Source organism: Rattus norvegicus, chromosome 18, assembly GCF_036323735.1.
Source record: "Rattus norvegicus strain BN/NHsdMcwi chromosome 18, GRCr8, whole genome shotgun sequence".
Classification (NCBI taxonomy): Eukaryota; Metazoa; Chordata; class Mammalia; order Rodentia; family Muridae; genus Rattus; species Rattus norvegicus.
Window position 1 is genome coordinate 60300481 of NC_086036.1, and position 17124 is coordinate 60317604.

General features: G+C 42.7%; 1 protein-coding gene across 2 annotated transcripts in view; it reads right to left on the bottom strand.

Annotated features, from left to right (window-relative positions):
* Window positions 1-17124, bottom strand: part of Atp8b1 (ATPase phospholipid transporting 8B1) — a 141258-nt gene that overhangs the window by 13876 nt on the left and 110258 nt on the right. For both annotated transcript variants that reach the window (XM_006254842.5, NM_001106140.1), the window contains 5 exons: window positions 15810-15974; window positions 14277-14388; window positions 13007-13082; window positions 9024-9156; window positions 7922-8210 (listed from right to left, as the gene is read on the bottom strand). In XM_006254842.5, coding sequence (XP_006254904.1) covers window positions 7922-8210; window positions 9024-9156; window positions 13007-13082; window positions 14277-14388; window positions 15810-15974 — 775 coding nt within the window. The remainder of the gene's footprint in view (window positions 1-7921; window positions 8211-9023; window positions 9157-13006; window positions 13083-14276; window positions 14389-15809; window positions 15975-17124) is intronic.

Below are 17124 nucleotides of genomic sequence, written 5' to 3' on the forward strand. Positions count from 1 at the left end.
GAAATTGTCCAGGCCTGTGTTTTCAATTGTAAGTCTAACAGAAGAAAGGGAGGGAGGGAGAGAGGGAGGGAGGTAGGGAAGGAGGAGGAAGAGAGAGAGAGAGAGAGAGAGAGAGAGAGAGAGAGAGAGAGAGATATTCAGAGAGAGGGGTGGGGGAAAGGGAGGGGAGGGGAGAGGAGGGAAGGAGAGGGGAGAGAGGGAAGGATGAATAAATTGGATCCCGTTTAGTGATTTATACCCTTTTCAAAACAGATAAATAGTGCTTACAACCAGTTGTGTCTCCTATCAAACCATGGGCCTCTTTCCTTCCTGAACAAGTAACAGAGATTCCCAGTGGGCTGCCAAGAGCCACTCTAGGGAGGAGGCATCAGTCCTAGACCCTGGTGCAGTCCATAGAGCAGTATGTGAAAATGAACACTGACTCAGCTTACAGAGTAACAGGACAAATGAAGTCTGAGGCAACATTGTTTTCCCCCTAAAATCTAAACACAAAACCTAGTACTGTTGTTTTGCTAAAAGATGGTGTCTTTAAATTGCCTTCGAAATAGTTATTATGTTCATTCTGATGGATGAGTGCTGCTCTAGACTTCGCCCAGAGATCTTTTTGGGGTTTGCTGTGCCTTGGGCAGCCACAACTGGTGGAAGAGCTGAGGATCAGTGACTGTTAAGTGCTCAGCTGAGTGGGACATCTGTACCCACACCCTCAGGAAACACGGGGAAAGATGAGGCCAAAAGAGTGTGAGAGCTGGAGGAAGGGTAGACAGTGCTGTGAAATACTGCCTTCAGGATAGGACATGGCTGATACATTCAGGGACCCACAGCAGCTGCGGTGGCCTGCACAAGACTTGTACAAGATCAGGGCAGTCAGTAAGTCTGGTGTGGGGAGGGTCGGGTCTGATGAGGTCTCATCTCCATACAAGGAGCCATTGCCAGTGGGGATGGCTAATGAGGGTTAGAGACAAAGTTTTCTTCAGGGGTGTGGCTACTATTAGGTTGCCTGGGCTTCCGTGTGCCACACCCACACAGACATGGGCAGCACAAATTGGATTCCTTTTTAAAGAGTGGAAGGGAGCAGCTCTCTGCTCCCAGGCCCCGTGGGAGAGAGACCTCACCGCCTGATCAGGTGGGCACTCCTGAGGCTGCAGAGCGGAGGAGACCACCAATACTGCCCACCCCTGCCCACATCCCTGGCCCAAGCAGAAACTGTATAAGGCCTCTGGGCTCACGTGGGGGAGGGCCCAGGAGCGGCAGGATCCCTGCGCCTGAGACACCGCCAGAACCTGAAGGAAACAGACCGGATAAACAGTTCTCTGCACCCAAATCCCGTGGGAGGGAGAGCTAAACCTTCAGAGAGGCGGACACGCCTGGGAAACCAGAAGAGACTGCACTCTGTGCACATCCAGACGCCAGAGGAAAACACCAAACGCCATCTGGAACCCTGGTGCACGGAGGCTCCCGGAAAGAGCGGCGCAGATCTTCCCGGTTGCTGCCGCCGCGGAGAGGACTTAGGCAGTACCCCACGAGCAAACTTGAGCCTTGGAACCACAGGTAGGACCAACTTTTCCCCTGCAAGAAACCTGCCTGGTGAACTCAAGACACAGGCCCACAGGAACAGCTGAGGACCTGTAGAGAGGAAAAACTACACGCCCGAAAGCAGAACACTCTGTCCCCATAACTGGCTGAAAGAAAACAGGAGAACAGGTCTACAGCACTCCTGACACACAGGCTTATAGGACAGTCTAGCCACGGTCAGAAATAGCAGAACAAAGTAACACTAGAGATAATCTGATGGCGAGAGGCAAGCGCAGGAACCCAAGCAACAGAAACCAAGACTACATGGCATCATCGGAGCCCAGTTCTCCCACCAAAGCAAACACTGAATATCCAAACACACCAGAAAAGCAAGATCTAGTTTCAAAATCATATTTGATCATGATGCTGGAGGACTTCAAGAAAGACATAAAGAACTCCCTTAGAGAACAAGTAGAAGCCTACAGAGAGGAATCGCAAAAATCCCTGAAAGAATTCCAGGAAAACACAATCAAACAGTTGAAGGAATTAAAAATGGAAATAGAAGCAATCAAGAAAGAACACATGGAAACAACCCTGGACATAGAAAATCAAAAGAAAAGACAAGGAGCTGTAGATACAAGCTTCACCAACAGAATACAAGAGATGGAAGAGAGAATCTCGGGAGCAGAAGATTCCATAGAAATCATTGACTCAACTGTCAAAGATAATGTAAAGCGGAAAAAGCTACTGGTCCAAAACATACAGGAAATCCAGGACTCAATGAGAAGATCAAACCTAAGGATAATAGGTATAGAAGAGAGTGAAGACTCCCAGCTCAAAGGACCAGTAAATATCTTCAACAAAATCATAGAAGAAAACTTCCCTAACCTAAAAAAAGAGATACCCATAGGCATACAAGAAGCCTACAGAACTCCAAATAGATTGGACCAGAAAAGAAACACCTCCCGTCACATAATTGTCAAAACACCAAACGCACAAAATAAAGAAAGAATATTAAAAGCAGTAAGGGAAAAAGGTCAAGTAACATATAAAGGCAGACCTATCAGAATCACACCAGACTTTTCGCCAGAAACTATGAAGGCCAGAAGATCCTGGACTGATGTCATACAGACCCTAAGAGAACACAAATGCCAGCCCAGGTTACTGTATCCTGCAAAACTCTCAATTAACATAGATGGAGAAACCAAGATATTCCATGACAAAACCAAATTTACACAATATCTTTCTACAAATCCAGCACTACAAAGGATAATAAAGGGTAAAGCCCAACATAAGGAGGCAAGCTATACCCTAGAAGAAGCAAGAAACTAATCGTCTTGGCAACAAAACAAGGAGAATGAAAGCACACAAACATAACCTCACATCCAAATATGAATATAACAGGAAGCAATAATCACTATTCCTTAATATCTCTCAACATCAATGGCCTCAACTCCCCAATAAAAAGACATAGATTAACAAACTGGATACGCAATGAGGACCCTGCATTCTGCTGCCTACAGGAAACACACCTCAGAGACAAAGACAGACACTACCTCAGAGTGAAAGGCTGGAAAACAACTTTCCAAGCAAATGGTCAGAAGAAGCAAGCTGGAGTAGCCATTCTAATATCAAATAAAATCAATTTTCAATTAAAAGTCATCAAAAAAGATAAGGAAGGACACTTCATATTCATCAAAGGAAAAATCCACCAAGATGAACTCTCAATCCTCATCTTCGATTGGTTTATATACAAGTGTGCAATTTCTAGGCTTGAAAGTAAAATGATGCTATCTGGTGCTGGATAGAGGAGCCTTATTTTTTATTATGGCAGCTTGCTATTTTTGTAATATGGTGATTTGGTTGAACACATTAAAGTACAGTAGTAACTGATCTCCCCCTCTTCCTGGATGAGTGAGGAGATGATTAAATGTTGATGTCAGCATCCATGAGCATATTCAGATGAGCTTCTGCTTCTGTTGAAAAGGATGCTGTGTTTGATTGTGGTCCGAAGCTTTGAAGCACTACTTGGCATCTCCTTCCTTGGAGGTCTCACTGTTTAAACATAACAGATTTGATAGCTTGTTGGTAAGGTGAGGTCCAGCTTGTCTCCACTAGGTCATCTTCATGTGAATCCGGTGGTTATACGGTTTTGTTCTAGGGATATTTCATTTTTTTAATAACGGTTTTAGCTGACATTCATGGAGAGAATGAATCCTTAGAAGTGTGCCACTAGTGAAAGGAAATCCTGTCTAGAGTATGTTTCTTTACAAAGCGGTGTCACACCATCCTTTGGGCCCTCTGCTGGAAAAGTAGAATCAAGTCTCAAATAATGCCTTTTAAATTGTATCCTCTAGTATTATAGATGTAGGACAGTACTGTATCATACCTCTGTGGATGTAAAATAGCTTGTACCTGCTTTATGATACGTAGTAGTGACCGTGCTTTATCAGAGCTGTTTTTAATGATGTTGCTCAGAATGTTTTCTTTCCAGATGATGATTGAGAAGCTAATTTAAAAAAAATGGTGCCAGGTACCACAAGAGTAACAGAACTGTGCTGTTTTCTCGGGTTTTGTTTTTTTACTTTTTTTTTTTTTAATGGAGTGTGCTGGATGTCTCTACAGTTTTGTTCAGATGACTGCAGAACCTGGAAAAGCTGTTGCTGCTGTTGATGCATAACACACTGCTATTATTGGTCTTTTTATATAAATATAAATATATATATACAGATATATAATTTGAATTTTTTGAAACTTTACCTGTGCTGTCAACTTTCGAAAAAAGTATCCCCGTTTACTGTGTTGAGTTGGCACTGTACAGAAATTAACAGCCATATTGGTCTAGAAATGTTGAACTTAAGTTTTTTCCATTTGTACAGGGGTAACACACTGTATTAAATATGTAAGGTCTTATATACGTGGGTTTGATTACAAAAACTAATAAAGTATTCTCTAAAAAAAAAAAAGAATGGAAGGTGGGAGGTGCGCAGGGGGCTTCTGAGGGGGGAGAGACTGGAGAGGTGGGGGTAGATATCCTCAAGATACTTTGTATATATTATATGAAATAGCCAAAGAATAAATATGACTATTTATTTATATATTACATATTTAATTATATATTATACTCATATAATATAAATAAAATTACATATATATAAGCCTAAATTTTTATGAAATTCCAAATTTGCCTTAATATCCTACTAGTGAAGCACACCTTCATAATTCCTCAAAACTGATTATTTAGGGTTTTCTGCTTTTATTTCATCTCTCACAATTCATGCATATTTTCAGGGCCTAAGACCAAGAAAAGGCAGCACTCATCCAGCTTGTGTAAGATAGCTTCAGGCACAAGACAGGGAAAGGGCAGTCTCTGAGAGAGACTTTGAAATTTCTGCCAGGGGCAAAGCATTGATGGCTTTTTCTCCATTTCTATGAGAGCGCACGGAACATATTCGCCAATGGTCAGGTTACCTTATACACCTTGCTTTTACTCTACCCATTCCATATATTTCTCTTGTTACAAGTTATTCAAGTTATTATCACTAGCCCTCCCAAGCGTTTGTGTGTTAATGTGTGCACATGTGTGCGCGCACATCTTCGTATGTGTATGTGAGCACACCTGCATGTGTAAGTGCATGTGTGTGTGCGTGTGTGCGTGTGTGCATATGTGTGTGTGTGTGTGTGTGTGTGTGTGTGTGTGTGTGTGGCACATGTGTAGAGGTCAGAGGACAACTTACAGGAACTGGTTTTGCCATTTAACTATAGGTTCTAGAAACTGAATTCAGGGCATTGTTCTTGGCAGCTAGAAGCCTCACTCACATGCTGAGTCATCCTGTGGCCCGATGTCTAATGATCTTTTTAGATTATTTCTCAGATCAACCTACACATCATTAGGTTGTAAAATGGCATCTTCAGACTTATGTCCGTTGGTTCTCCCCTGGCCCCTCTTCTTTCTGCTTCCTCTTCACCCCATACCCTTCTTCCCTCTCCCATGGCCTCCTTTCTGTCTACATATTTCTTTTGTTGTACAGTCCTTCTCCACTTTCCCTAACACTTCCTCCCCTGCCCTCTCATGGTTTCCTTTCTAATGTCACAACCTGGCCCACATTCACACCCAGTTACACACATACATAACGACATTATAAGCTAGAATCTGCATATGAGAGAGAACATGGGATTTTTGTCTTTTTACGTACGTTGTTCTTGATTCAGCAGAAAGTTTACAAAGAGAAACAGGCACAGATACTGTTTGGACAACTGCTAGGTAGATCCCTAATATTTTCCTATATTTTCATCCAAGCAGGATGCTCCTTAAGTTACACACACACACACACACACACACACACACACACACACACACACACACAGAGGCTAGCACACAAATGCACACACACACACTAAATAAGTAAATGAATACAAATTTTAAAATAAAAGTTTAAAGCAACTTTGGAAAATTGGGCCTGCATGAGGTTTATCTGTCTCTTGAAGACAGACAGTGAACCCAGGAGGAAACCTTTGAGTGCTATAAGAGTAAACAGTGGGACAGTAATCCAGAGCTGGCCACAGAGGAGGGAGGGATCTCATTCAGAGCAGACAGTGGCATCTGTGTGGTGGGACAGGCACAGAGCAGACAGAGGGGGACGAAATTGGCAGTGGCAACAGATACTCAAGTTGATAAAAAGCAAGAAGACATACGTCATAGAGATGGCTCCTGCTGAAGAAGACAGGGCTGGGAGACTCTTAGCACATACCAAGGAGGAAAGGAGAGGAGACTCTGAGGAAAGAAAGAGATAGATTTGTGAGTCACAAAATAGGCTGAATTAATATCTGGTTATAGGTGGCACAATTAGTTCCCCAGCACAACAGGTGGTGTGTGTATGTGTGTGTGTGTGTGTGTGTACACCTGTGTATGTGTGGTGTGTCAGTGTACATGTATTGTGTATTTGTAGGGTGTGTATGTGTTTGTATGTATTCGAAGTGTGTGCTAATGTGTGTAAGTGTATGCATAGTGTATGCTACTGTGTGTCTGTGTATGTGCTCGTGTGCCTGTATGTGTGTGTATATTTGTTTCTCTGTGTGTGCCTGTGTATATGTGTGTGTGTGTGGTACATGTGCATCTGTGTGTATGTGTGTGGTGTGTACAGATGTGTGTATAGTCACATAATAATTCACCTAACCGTAACAAGGTAAGACCACAGAGTTTAGAGGACAGAGAAGATAATTTTCTTGTTCCAGATGAGAAAATGGGCCTAACCCGAAGCCCCAGTTGATGTGGGAGTTTGATAGTATGAAGAGAAGCAATATTCAGATCAAGACAGTGTGGGTGTTCTCGGAACACCATGGAAGTTGAGAGTCCGTAGTTTAAAATCTAAAATGCTCCAATGTGTGAAAAGACCTGAGCAGCACTCAAAGAGTTAAGCCCATGCAATTTTTTTTTCCAAACTGGAATATTGCCAAAACCTGAAACACTTCATCCCAAGTATTTTGGCTAGGAGGTAATCTGCCTATATTACCTACAGTGTATAGGCAGAAAAAAAAAGAACAGAATTGGACACACGGGTGAGGCCTGGAGGTTTGGTCTGCATGCTCTAATGCCAGTGTAACCAGGTCTCTGTACCTAGGATTCTCTAATTGGAGAAAAGACCATGGGCTGTTTGCTAGGGAGATGGAGACCATGAGATTGTGGTAGAATGTTTTCTGCAGGGCTTAGGTGAGAAAGAATAATATTCTCAAAATAAATACCAGAGAAAGAGAGACATAACAGTCCATGCTGAGTACAGCATAACTTTCTTGCAGAATTTATTACATATCAAGGGTTTTTATTGCATTAAGAAAAAAATCAATTTTATTTGCAGAACACTTAAGTTTTTAATCAGGATAGAAACAACAGTTAAAAATATTAAGTGTGGGGGCTGGAGAGGTGGCTCAGGAGTGAAGAGCACTGGCTACTCTTCCAGAGGTCCTGAGTTCAATTCCCAGCAACCATATGATGGCTCACAACCATCTGTAATAGGATCCGATGCTCTCTTCTGATGTGTCTCAAGACAGTATATGAGGTAGTGTACTCATATATATTAAATAAAATAAATAAATAAAATAAATAAGTAAAATTAAGGTTTTTGCTAAGCCCTTAAAAATGAACCATCCTGAGAAAAACCAGCCGTACAGTACATAAAGGAAACAATGTTTCCCAATACAGCTCATCTCCTAAGTGAGGTTTGGTGAATCCCACTCCTGCTGGGCATACCGCAGGCTTCTAGCGGGTAGGTCAAGGCAGGGCAAAGTCTCAGCGATACCTGCCTCATGATGCCTCAGCCCCAGGAACTGAAGAGACCCCCCTCCCCCACCCCATGTTCCTACCACTTGTGTTCAGCAGGGTGGTGTTACAAGCCACCCACGCACGACTCACTTTTGATCATGTTCACATCGTTGGCCCCGTCTCCGATGGCCAGCGTGATGGCCTTCTTGTACCTCTTCACCAGGTCCACCACCATGGCCTTCTGCTTGGGTGTGACGCGGCAGCAGATGACAGCGCTGCACTCACAGGCCAGGTCCACAAAATTCTTCTGCCGCTGCTCTTTCTTCTCTTCCAGCCGCCTCCGACTCTGGCTCCGCATCCGCCTCTCCTCCTCGGTCCTTGGGAACTTCAGCTTCAGGATCTTACTTCTCTTGGTCTTCTTCTCTAGAAGGATCTCATTCTGTAACAGCAGAGGGGGAAAGCGTCACCAACCACTTTAGCTTTTACACCAAGAGCACCACTCCTAAGATCTGAGTCCTGGGAAGGAGAGGTTGTAGGTTATAGCGCCGATTACACTGTGCTGATAAAAAGGCTTACAATAAAATTATAGAAAATATGCATGTCTCTCAGGGAAGAGTAGGAATTACCCACATGTGGAACTACTTGGATAACCAAGTTCACCATTTTGCTCTAGTCTTTTAGATAGCCTCTAACATTCATTAAGACTCAAACTTGGAAAGTTACACTTGTTGTGATAGGCTGTGAGACTTTTAGATCGAAAGACAATTAACATTTAAGACATTAAGAATGGCCCCAATGGGGCTGGAGAGACGGCTCAGTGGTTAAGAGCACTGACTGCTCTTCCAGAGGTCCTGAGTTCAAATCCCAGCAACCACATGGTGGCTCACAACCATCTGTAATGAGATCTGATGCCCTCCTCTGGTGTGTCTGCAGACGGCTACAGTGTACTCATATATAATAAATAAATAAATCTTTAAAAAAAAAAAAAAAGAATGGCCCCAATGGGGGCTAGAGAGATGGCACAGTGGTTAAGAGCACTGACTGCTCTTCTAGAGGTCCTGAGTTCAAATCCCAGTTACCACATGGTGGCTTACAACCATCTGTAATGAGGTCGGATGCCCTCTTCTGGTGTGTCTGAAGACAGCTACAATATATACATATATATATATATATTTTAAATAAATCTTAAAAAAAAAAGAATGGCCCCAGTGAACTTGTTTGAATGTCAGGAAGACTCACTACTGATACACACCAACCACGAGCCAGTGATGATTAAGGCACGGTTTTCTCCAGGTGGAAAAAAGGGTTCATACGCGGGGGGTGCAAATTTCGCAGAGACTCCGCCTCTGTTTCTCTGATTCTCCATCCTGGTGTGAAGAAGAGAGCTAGGGGAAAATAAATTGAAGAATTTGAAACACGTGACTATAAATGTCTCTAATATAATATATAAATGTATATAATAATTATGTTGTTATCTATGATATATTGCATATCAGAAATTATATATATACATATATAGACTAGGGCCAGGCATTGTAGTACATACTTTTAATCCTAGCATTTGGATCTCACATATACATAGATACACATCTTATCTATCATCTATCTATCTATCTATCTATCTATCTATCTATCTATCTATCTATGCATGATAGCATCTTATCAGATATCTTTGATCTAGATGATCCTAGAACTCACTATATAGACCAACTTGAATTCACACCCCCCCCACCTCCCAAGTGCTAAAATTTACAGAATGCACAACCGTGCCTGGCCTTAGACTCTAATTTTGACGTCCCTTATTACAAAGTACCCAGCCTGACAGTTATCACACACTGTCGAGTGTGGTTCAGCAGGGGTGAGTCTCGTCACACACTGTGGAGCCAGTCTGTCTTGTAAAGCATGCTTGTTTTGTGACTGGCTCGTGTCACTGAGGTCTTCAAGGCCATCAGTGCTACACAACAATATCTCATGCTTTCTTTCCCATGGAGGGGTAGGTAAGTGATATTCCATTGTGTGGAGATGCTGAAGTCTGCTTATCCAACTCATACTTTGATTGGCTACTGTGAACAGTGCGATGTAAATATGGCTGTGCATACACTTTTTCAAAACCCTGCTTTTAACTCTTCCGAGTAGGTACCCAGGGTAGGACTACTGAACGATATGAAAATTCTATTTTTATTGCTCTCGAGGGAGACCCATACCATGACCACAGGCTTTCACCCAACCGATGCGTGCCAGTGTCCCACTTCTTCCCAGCCTCTCCAATGACTTAGTAAACACACGATTCATTTCACAGACACACACCATGGTCCTGATCTTCACAGCCACACTGGCACTTGTTATTTCGTTTTCTCTTTCTTCTCTGGCCATTCGGAACTAAGTCATAGTCCCTGATTTTGAGCTGCATGTTCCTAACAGTTTGTGATGCCGATCACTTCTGTAGACCCTTAGCCACAGTGCTGCCATGGTGGAGAACTGTCTAAGTGCTCAGTCCTCCAGCAGGGGACACCTTGGTATTTTACCTCTTGTCAAAGACCCAAATAAATAAAGATGCATGAAACAATGTACCCATGTGCAGGAGAAGGGAAGCAGCCTTGATGTGAATTTTATCACTCTACTGAGTGATATAAAAATGGCTTTTCCCACATACTCAAAATCATATCTGCTCTCCAAAATTCTGAGTGCTTGGTAAATTAACTAACTAACTAACTAACTAACTAATTTATTTTTGGTCTTTTGAAACAAGGTTTCTCTGTGTAGCCCTGGCTGTCCTGAAACTTATTCTGCAGTCTAGGCTGGCCTCCAGCTCACAGAGATCCTCCTGTCTCTGCTTCCCCAGTGCTGGGATTAAAGTCGTGTACTGCCACCCACCATCTGCCATTGGTGCTTTAATTCTTTTTAAAGATTTAATTTTAGTTTTAGTTATATATAGTTATGAGCGTGTGTGGCTGTATGCCATGTATATGTGGGTGCTTGGGCCGCCTAACGAGGTTTCTGGGAAACTCAGCTGCTCTGTAAAAGCAGTCTGCACCCTTAACTGCTGATTATCATTTATCAATATAAATTATCCGAACACTTCTGGATGATGGGAAAGTGAGCCTCGGAGCTTTCGTGTGAAAGAGGCCAATCTCCTTATTTCACCAATCAAAATGAAGGCAGAAAGAGGGGATGTGATCTTACTTGCAGGGAGGCCATTGGAAATCTGGTAAAAGGACTCGGGTGTTCCCATTCAGCCTGAGGCTTTCCCTATCCAACACACACCACCACCATCCTTCATCTTCAGAAGCAGCCTTGGCACTAATGACATCTTGAGACAGATATTCTCCATCCTACAAGGTCACTGCTATACAATATGTCCTTTCTATAAGGTTTAGCGTATTCTTAGCTTCTGCCCACCAGAACCCGGTTAGGATCCTTTTCCCCTGTTACACCCACCGAAGATGTCTGCAGACATTGCCGATGATGCTCGAAAGGCAAAAATCTATCTCAATTAGAACCACTGCTCTAGGGCCAGTGAGACGGCACAGTGAGCGAAGAGGTCTGCTACACAAGCCTGAGTTTGTTCCCCCAGAACCCACGTAAACCAAGTAAAGCTGGAAGGAGAGAACTAACTCCACAACGTTGTCCTCTGACCTCCACGTATGTGCCAGGACATGGGCATCATCATCGTCGTCGTCGTCATCATCATCATCATCACCATCACCACCATCATCATCATCACCACCATCATCATCATCACCACCATTATCATCATAATCAATCAATCGATTAATCAATAAATAAAAACTTAGAAGCACTGCTCAGAGGATAAGGTGTTCATTAACTTCCTCCCACATCAATTTGATTCTCCTTTTCAAGTTCAAAATGATTGAGTTCTACGACAAGTTCATTAAAAGACTGGAGCAGACCAGTCTGTGGCGTTGCCTGTTCAAACTATTTGATGGAAACCATCATTTCATTTCAAAGAACACTGAGAAAGATGACTCGTCTCTCTCTACAACTGGAAAGACGGCTGAGTGAATGTTCATAAGTTTTGATGTCTGCAGAGACTTGCTATTTAGTTTGGCTTAGGCCCAATCTGACTCTCTCAAACGAGAGACAGAAAAAGTTATTAAGCATCCCGAGTATAAAATGTAAATAAAGCCATATGGGACTTAACCAAATTTTCCTGCCCTCAAAAACCAGTTAAGCAAACGTGGTTCAAAGCGGCATGGTTTAGGTGCTTTTTATTCAAACAGAAGGGGTTTAGGTCATAAGGCTGCTAGCTTTGTCTGCCTCCACAAACTGCCGAAGACACTGGAACGACTTACGGAGTTGACTGCCTTAGAAAGGCTCTCCACTCCGCTCTGGGTTAGAACACACACAGCTTAATTCTACTGTGTGCTACTAGACAAGACTGTGGTTTAAAACAAAAAAAGCTTGAGAAATAATAGAATGATTAAACCAGCAGTGAGCGCATTGCAGGAATGCTCACGACCCAGAACAAGACTATGTGTGCCTTCATGTTACACATTTCCAGGACTGCAGCAACTGATGAGAGGCTGAGGAGTGTCCCAGAACAAGCCAAGGCTTGAGATATCAGAAACGCTCCCTTAGAGACTACCAGTAAATGACCCACCTACCTATATGATATAACTTGACGAAACTTGCATTCTGGGACTTGCTTTTTGTTTTGTTTTGTTTTGTTTTGTTTTGTTTTGTTTTTTGCCTCTTATGCTTTGTTTCAAAAGATGAAGTCCCTAGAAAAGGGACATAAACATAATTCCTATGAACTTGCTAAGCGATGGGGCTGGGAAGATAGGTCCATGAGTAGTGACTGCCATATGGGCATGAGTTTGGATGCCCAGCACCCATGCAGAAAGCAGGAGATGGCTGTGTGTACCTGCACTCCCAGTTCTGACTTGTTTTTCCCCAGTAGACAAAGAAAGAAGGTTTCTGAAGAATACACAGAAAGAGTTCCTTAAAGCTTGCGAGTCCCCCTAACTGAAATTTGTTCAAAACGAGCTGAACCATGCTAACACAAGAATACTCTTTTCATTTTAATGTGAAAAAGACACCTAAGGTCATGGTCTAGTCCAATTTCTGTGTTTTCTGCCTTCTGTACCTAGTGTTGACTGTGTTAAAAAAAAAAATCAAACAAACAAACACCTCCCACCCCAGCTACTATATCCTCTCACACCAGAGGCCCAAAGCAGATACTAAATTTGCATCCTTCCATAGGGGGTTACTTACTTTATGTCCTCCCCATAGCAGATAGTAGTGTCTTCTGTCAGAAGTTCACAGGCAAAGCCTATGTTTTCTGCAGTTTCTACAACAGATTAAAATGAAGTCAATTGTTATTTCTACTTATCTAATCTGTGTTAAGTATCCCTTATCTGAAATGCTCGGGACATAAGTGTTTGAGATTTTAGACTTTGGAGTATGTGTGAGTGGGTGTGTGCATTCGAGACACACACACACACACACACACACACACACACACACACACACCACACACACACACACACAGAGGATGGAATGCAAGTCTAAACAGGAAGTCGCTCATATTCCAGACAAACCTTATATGCACAGCATGAGAGGAATTTTATATAAATCACTTATATAGCCTCAGACGAGCCACATGCATTTGGCCATGGCTTGTGTATCAGAAGGACAGGTGACATCATGTCAGGGCTAAAAGAGTTTCAGATTCTAATTAAGCACTTGAGGGATTTCCTGATAATATTTTCAACTCGCGATCATAACCACGTTTAACCAAATACACTGCGTTTCTGTAGCCATTCGTTAAAAACCACAACGAGGAAAACATTTTCTCTGTCATGAAATACGTCAGAAAGTTTACTTTGAGGCACCCTCAATAACCGAATGTACTACGCCATCAAGCCCAGAAGTCGCTCATATATAATCAGTCAATGTCCAGTAAAATACTAAACCTTCACATCCTGTGGCTTAACCACATAGCTAAGGGTTGGGGCAAGGATACCTGTTCCCCTGAACCCTCACACAGGGCTGCTGCTAAGGACCTGCTTCCCTTCTTTGCACCAACACCCATCGCGCACTTGCCAAAGGGCAGGGCTGTGCTTCTCTTGGGACAAGAGACAGCTGTCTCTGGAAGAAGGCTTGGAGGAAAAGGCATTGACATGGAACAAGGACTTGTTTAGCTTTAAGTTTAAATGCCAAAGGATTTCCTAGCACAATAAATAGACAGGAGAACCAAAGCTACATTTTATATTGTTCTAGTCTGTGTTCAACTAATGGCAGCGTGCTAGAGAGACAAGTGGGACAGGGTCATGGCCTTTCCAGAAGAGGAGCTCACTTCTGGCTGGGGAGAGGGAAGGATGAGGTCAGGGTGGGCTGGACCAGGAGGAGGGTTTTTAAGAGGAGGGAGCACCTCCATTCCCATGGTGTGGGAAGTCTATAAAGACCGTCTTAGACAAAGGGAAGGAAATACCAACTATAAATACTGTGACTTAGCAGATGTGTCCCCCAGATGATAAATTACCCTTCTTGTCTCCGGTAAGTACCCAGATCTTAATGTCAGCCTTTGCAAGTTTTGAAATGGTTTCTGGAACTCCATCCTGTAGCTTGTCTTCAATAGCAGTGGCTCCCAGGAGCTGGAGTAGATATTTACAAAATTAGCATATAAAAAGTATCTCTAAATGCAATTCATTCGACATCTTCAAAGAAGGGGAGCTAATGGTGTGGGTGCTAGGATGGCAGGGGCACTGACATCAAAAGCTGGGACATTGCATACTTGTCACAAACCAAGGCATCCAACAGCGTGCTTCTGAAAGGATTCAATTTACTGAGGCAGAGAGGGCAAGTACAGATACAGGGTGTGTGGGGCCTCACCCTGAAAATCTAGCAGAGGTAGAAGGCTCACCCACAAATTAGAGGCTAGCTTGGGCTACATGGTGAGTTCCTCTCCCCAAATTAAAAAGTACAAGCACAAAAAAGATGTTAAAGATTCACTTTCACTGTGTTTCGGGGCTGTGTGAACATAAATAAGCCTGTTTCTCAAGCTAAAGGCGCTATTACCCTTTTGTATATAAATTCAAGAAAGCAGGTGGCAGGGGGTGGGGGTGGGGGACTGGGGAGATGGCACAGCAGTTAAGAGAACTGGCTGTTCTTCCAAAGATCCTGACTTCAATTTCCAGCAATGACACAGTGGCTCACAATCATCTGATGCCCTCTTCTGTCATATAGGCATACATGCAAATAGAGAACTTATATACATAAAAATCTTTAAAAAATTAAGAAAGCCAGGTATGACTTTTGAAACATTTTGTTTTGCTATAAACTTTCCCATAATTTAAATTGATTTAGTAGTTCTCTCAATAAAATCACTAAATGCTAGTTTGTTGCCATTTAAGTATCGAATGAAATTCCTGTTTTTAAAAAATATTTACTTATTAATTATGTAGCTGTCTTCAGACACACCAGAAGAGGGCATCAGATCTCATTACAGATGGTTGCGAGCCACCATGTGGTTGCTAGGATTTGAACTCAGGACCTCTGGAAGAGCAGTCAGTGCTCTTAACCACTGAGCCATCTCTCCATCCCCCATGGAATTTCTTTACCACTGTAAGTTCAAGGCCAGTCTGAACCAAGGAGCGAGTGCTAGGACAGCCAAAGCAGTAAAGAAGGAGCCTGCCTTAAAAAACAAAACGTGTTTTCTGTTTTGGTTTCTGTTCTGTGGTATCAACTTTTTTTACTGGTCATTTTATTTATTTACATTTCAAATGTTATTCCCCTTCCCAGTTAAACCCCCTATCCCCTCTTCTCTGCCTCTATGAGGGCGCTCCCGCCCCTACCGCCTCCTACCTCAGCGCTCTAGCATTGCCCTATGCTGGGTCATCGAGCCCCCACAGTGCTATCAACTTTTATTCTATCTACTGAATAAGAAAAATTCAAATGATGTAGCTGCTCGCACCAACTGTACAGAGTAGATAATTCCCGTGATATCAGAGATGCAGTAAAACAAGAATGCAAATCTGTTCAGAGTATCAGAGAGAGTTACTAGGGCTGAACTCACAATCAAGTCCCTCTCGATCTCCTCGTACACTTTATCCAACGCTTCGTCTCGGTTGCTTGAGGCCACACTGGCAGCCATGAACTTCTTATTCCACTCTGCAAACTCTTTTTCTTCAATTTCCTTGTAGCACAGGCACAGGGTTCTGAGAGTCTCACTTGCAAAGATCTGTTTGATTGAAAGACAAAATCCACCCGTGCAAAGGAGAGTTATTTCCCAAAAAATTGGTTTTAAAAACTATATTTATAGTGTGTATGTGTGTGTGTGTGTGTGTGTGTGTGTGTGTGTACATGAGTGCACACATGCATACATGCATGCCATGGCACATGTATGGGTCTCATCAGGCTTGGAGGAAAGTGCCTTTCTTGATCTATTTGTTGGTGGGTCCAATGTGAAACCTTACCTCAAAGTATTATATTGAGAGAATTTAAAAAGAGCCCATGAGCTGTGAAGGATTATTAGTTTTGTTTCTGTAAGCATTCCAAGGGTCCTACACATTCTGTTTCTAGCACCCAAATCAGATGAAGCAAACAAACATCTGTCTTTCCTTTAAATCAAGTCAAAAGAATAAACAAAAACCTTCGCTCTTAATGACTAAGACAATAAGGAAGAATGCAATCATGATGTCATGCAAATGTGGCAAATCCAGAACTGCTTCCCTCAAACTGTGTCTCCAGTCCAATCAACTATGAACCCTCAACCAAACCCTGACACCAAATCAATTTTTAAAACTGGCAAATGACTTTCAAACTAGATCAAACATTAACGAAAAGCTTTTGTGGAAAACTTCCCATGGTGAACAGGGTCACACAGTTTCTGTCTGAGCCTCTAAGGTCTTCACTTCGAACGCCCATCTTCTGTAGCTGAGGCACGACCATAGGCTGACTTCCGAGGAGTCTTTGGACGACTCTTCGTTGTGTTGAGAATTCTCCTTCATCCTCATGAGAACTCATTGTCTATGTATCAGTGCATACTCTGAAAGTATGACCCCACTATGTAAATAACACACTTACCAGGCTTCTCTGAATAGAACTTTGGCTGACCCTAAAGCTCAAGGGATTCTCTTTTCTTTTCTTTTCTTTTTTTTTTCTTTCTTTTCTTTCTTTTTTTTTGGAGCTGAGGACCGAACCCAGGGCCTTGCGCTTACTAGGCAAACGCTCTACCACTGAGCTAAATCCCCAACCCCAGCTCAAGGGATTCTCAAAGGACAGAAACAAGCTTTTCTTAAAGAATCTCTTTATTTCCAGAACCTAGGCAGTGGGCTTTCTCTTGCAACATTGTGTCACAGCGGAACATTTTCCTTCAGTCCTTGCATGGA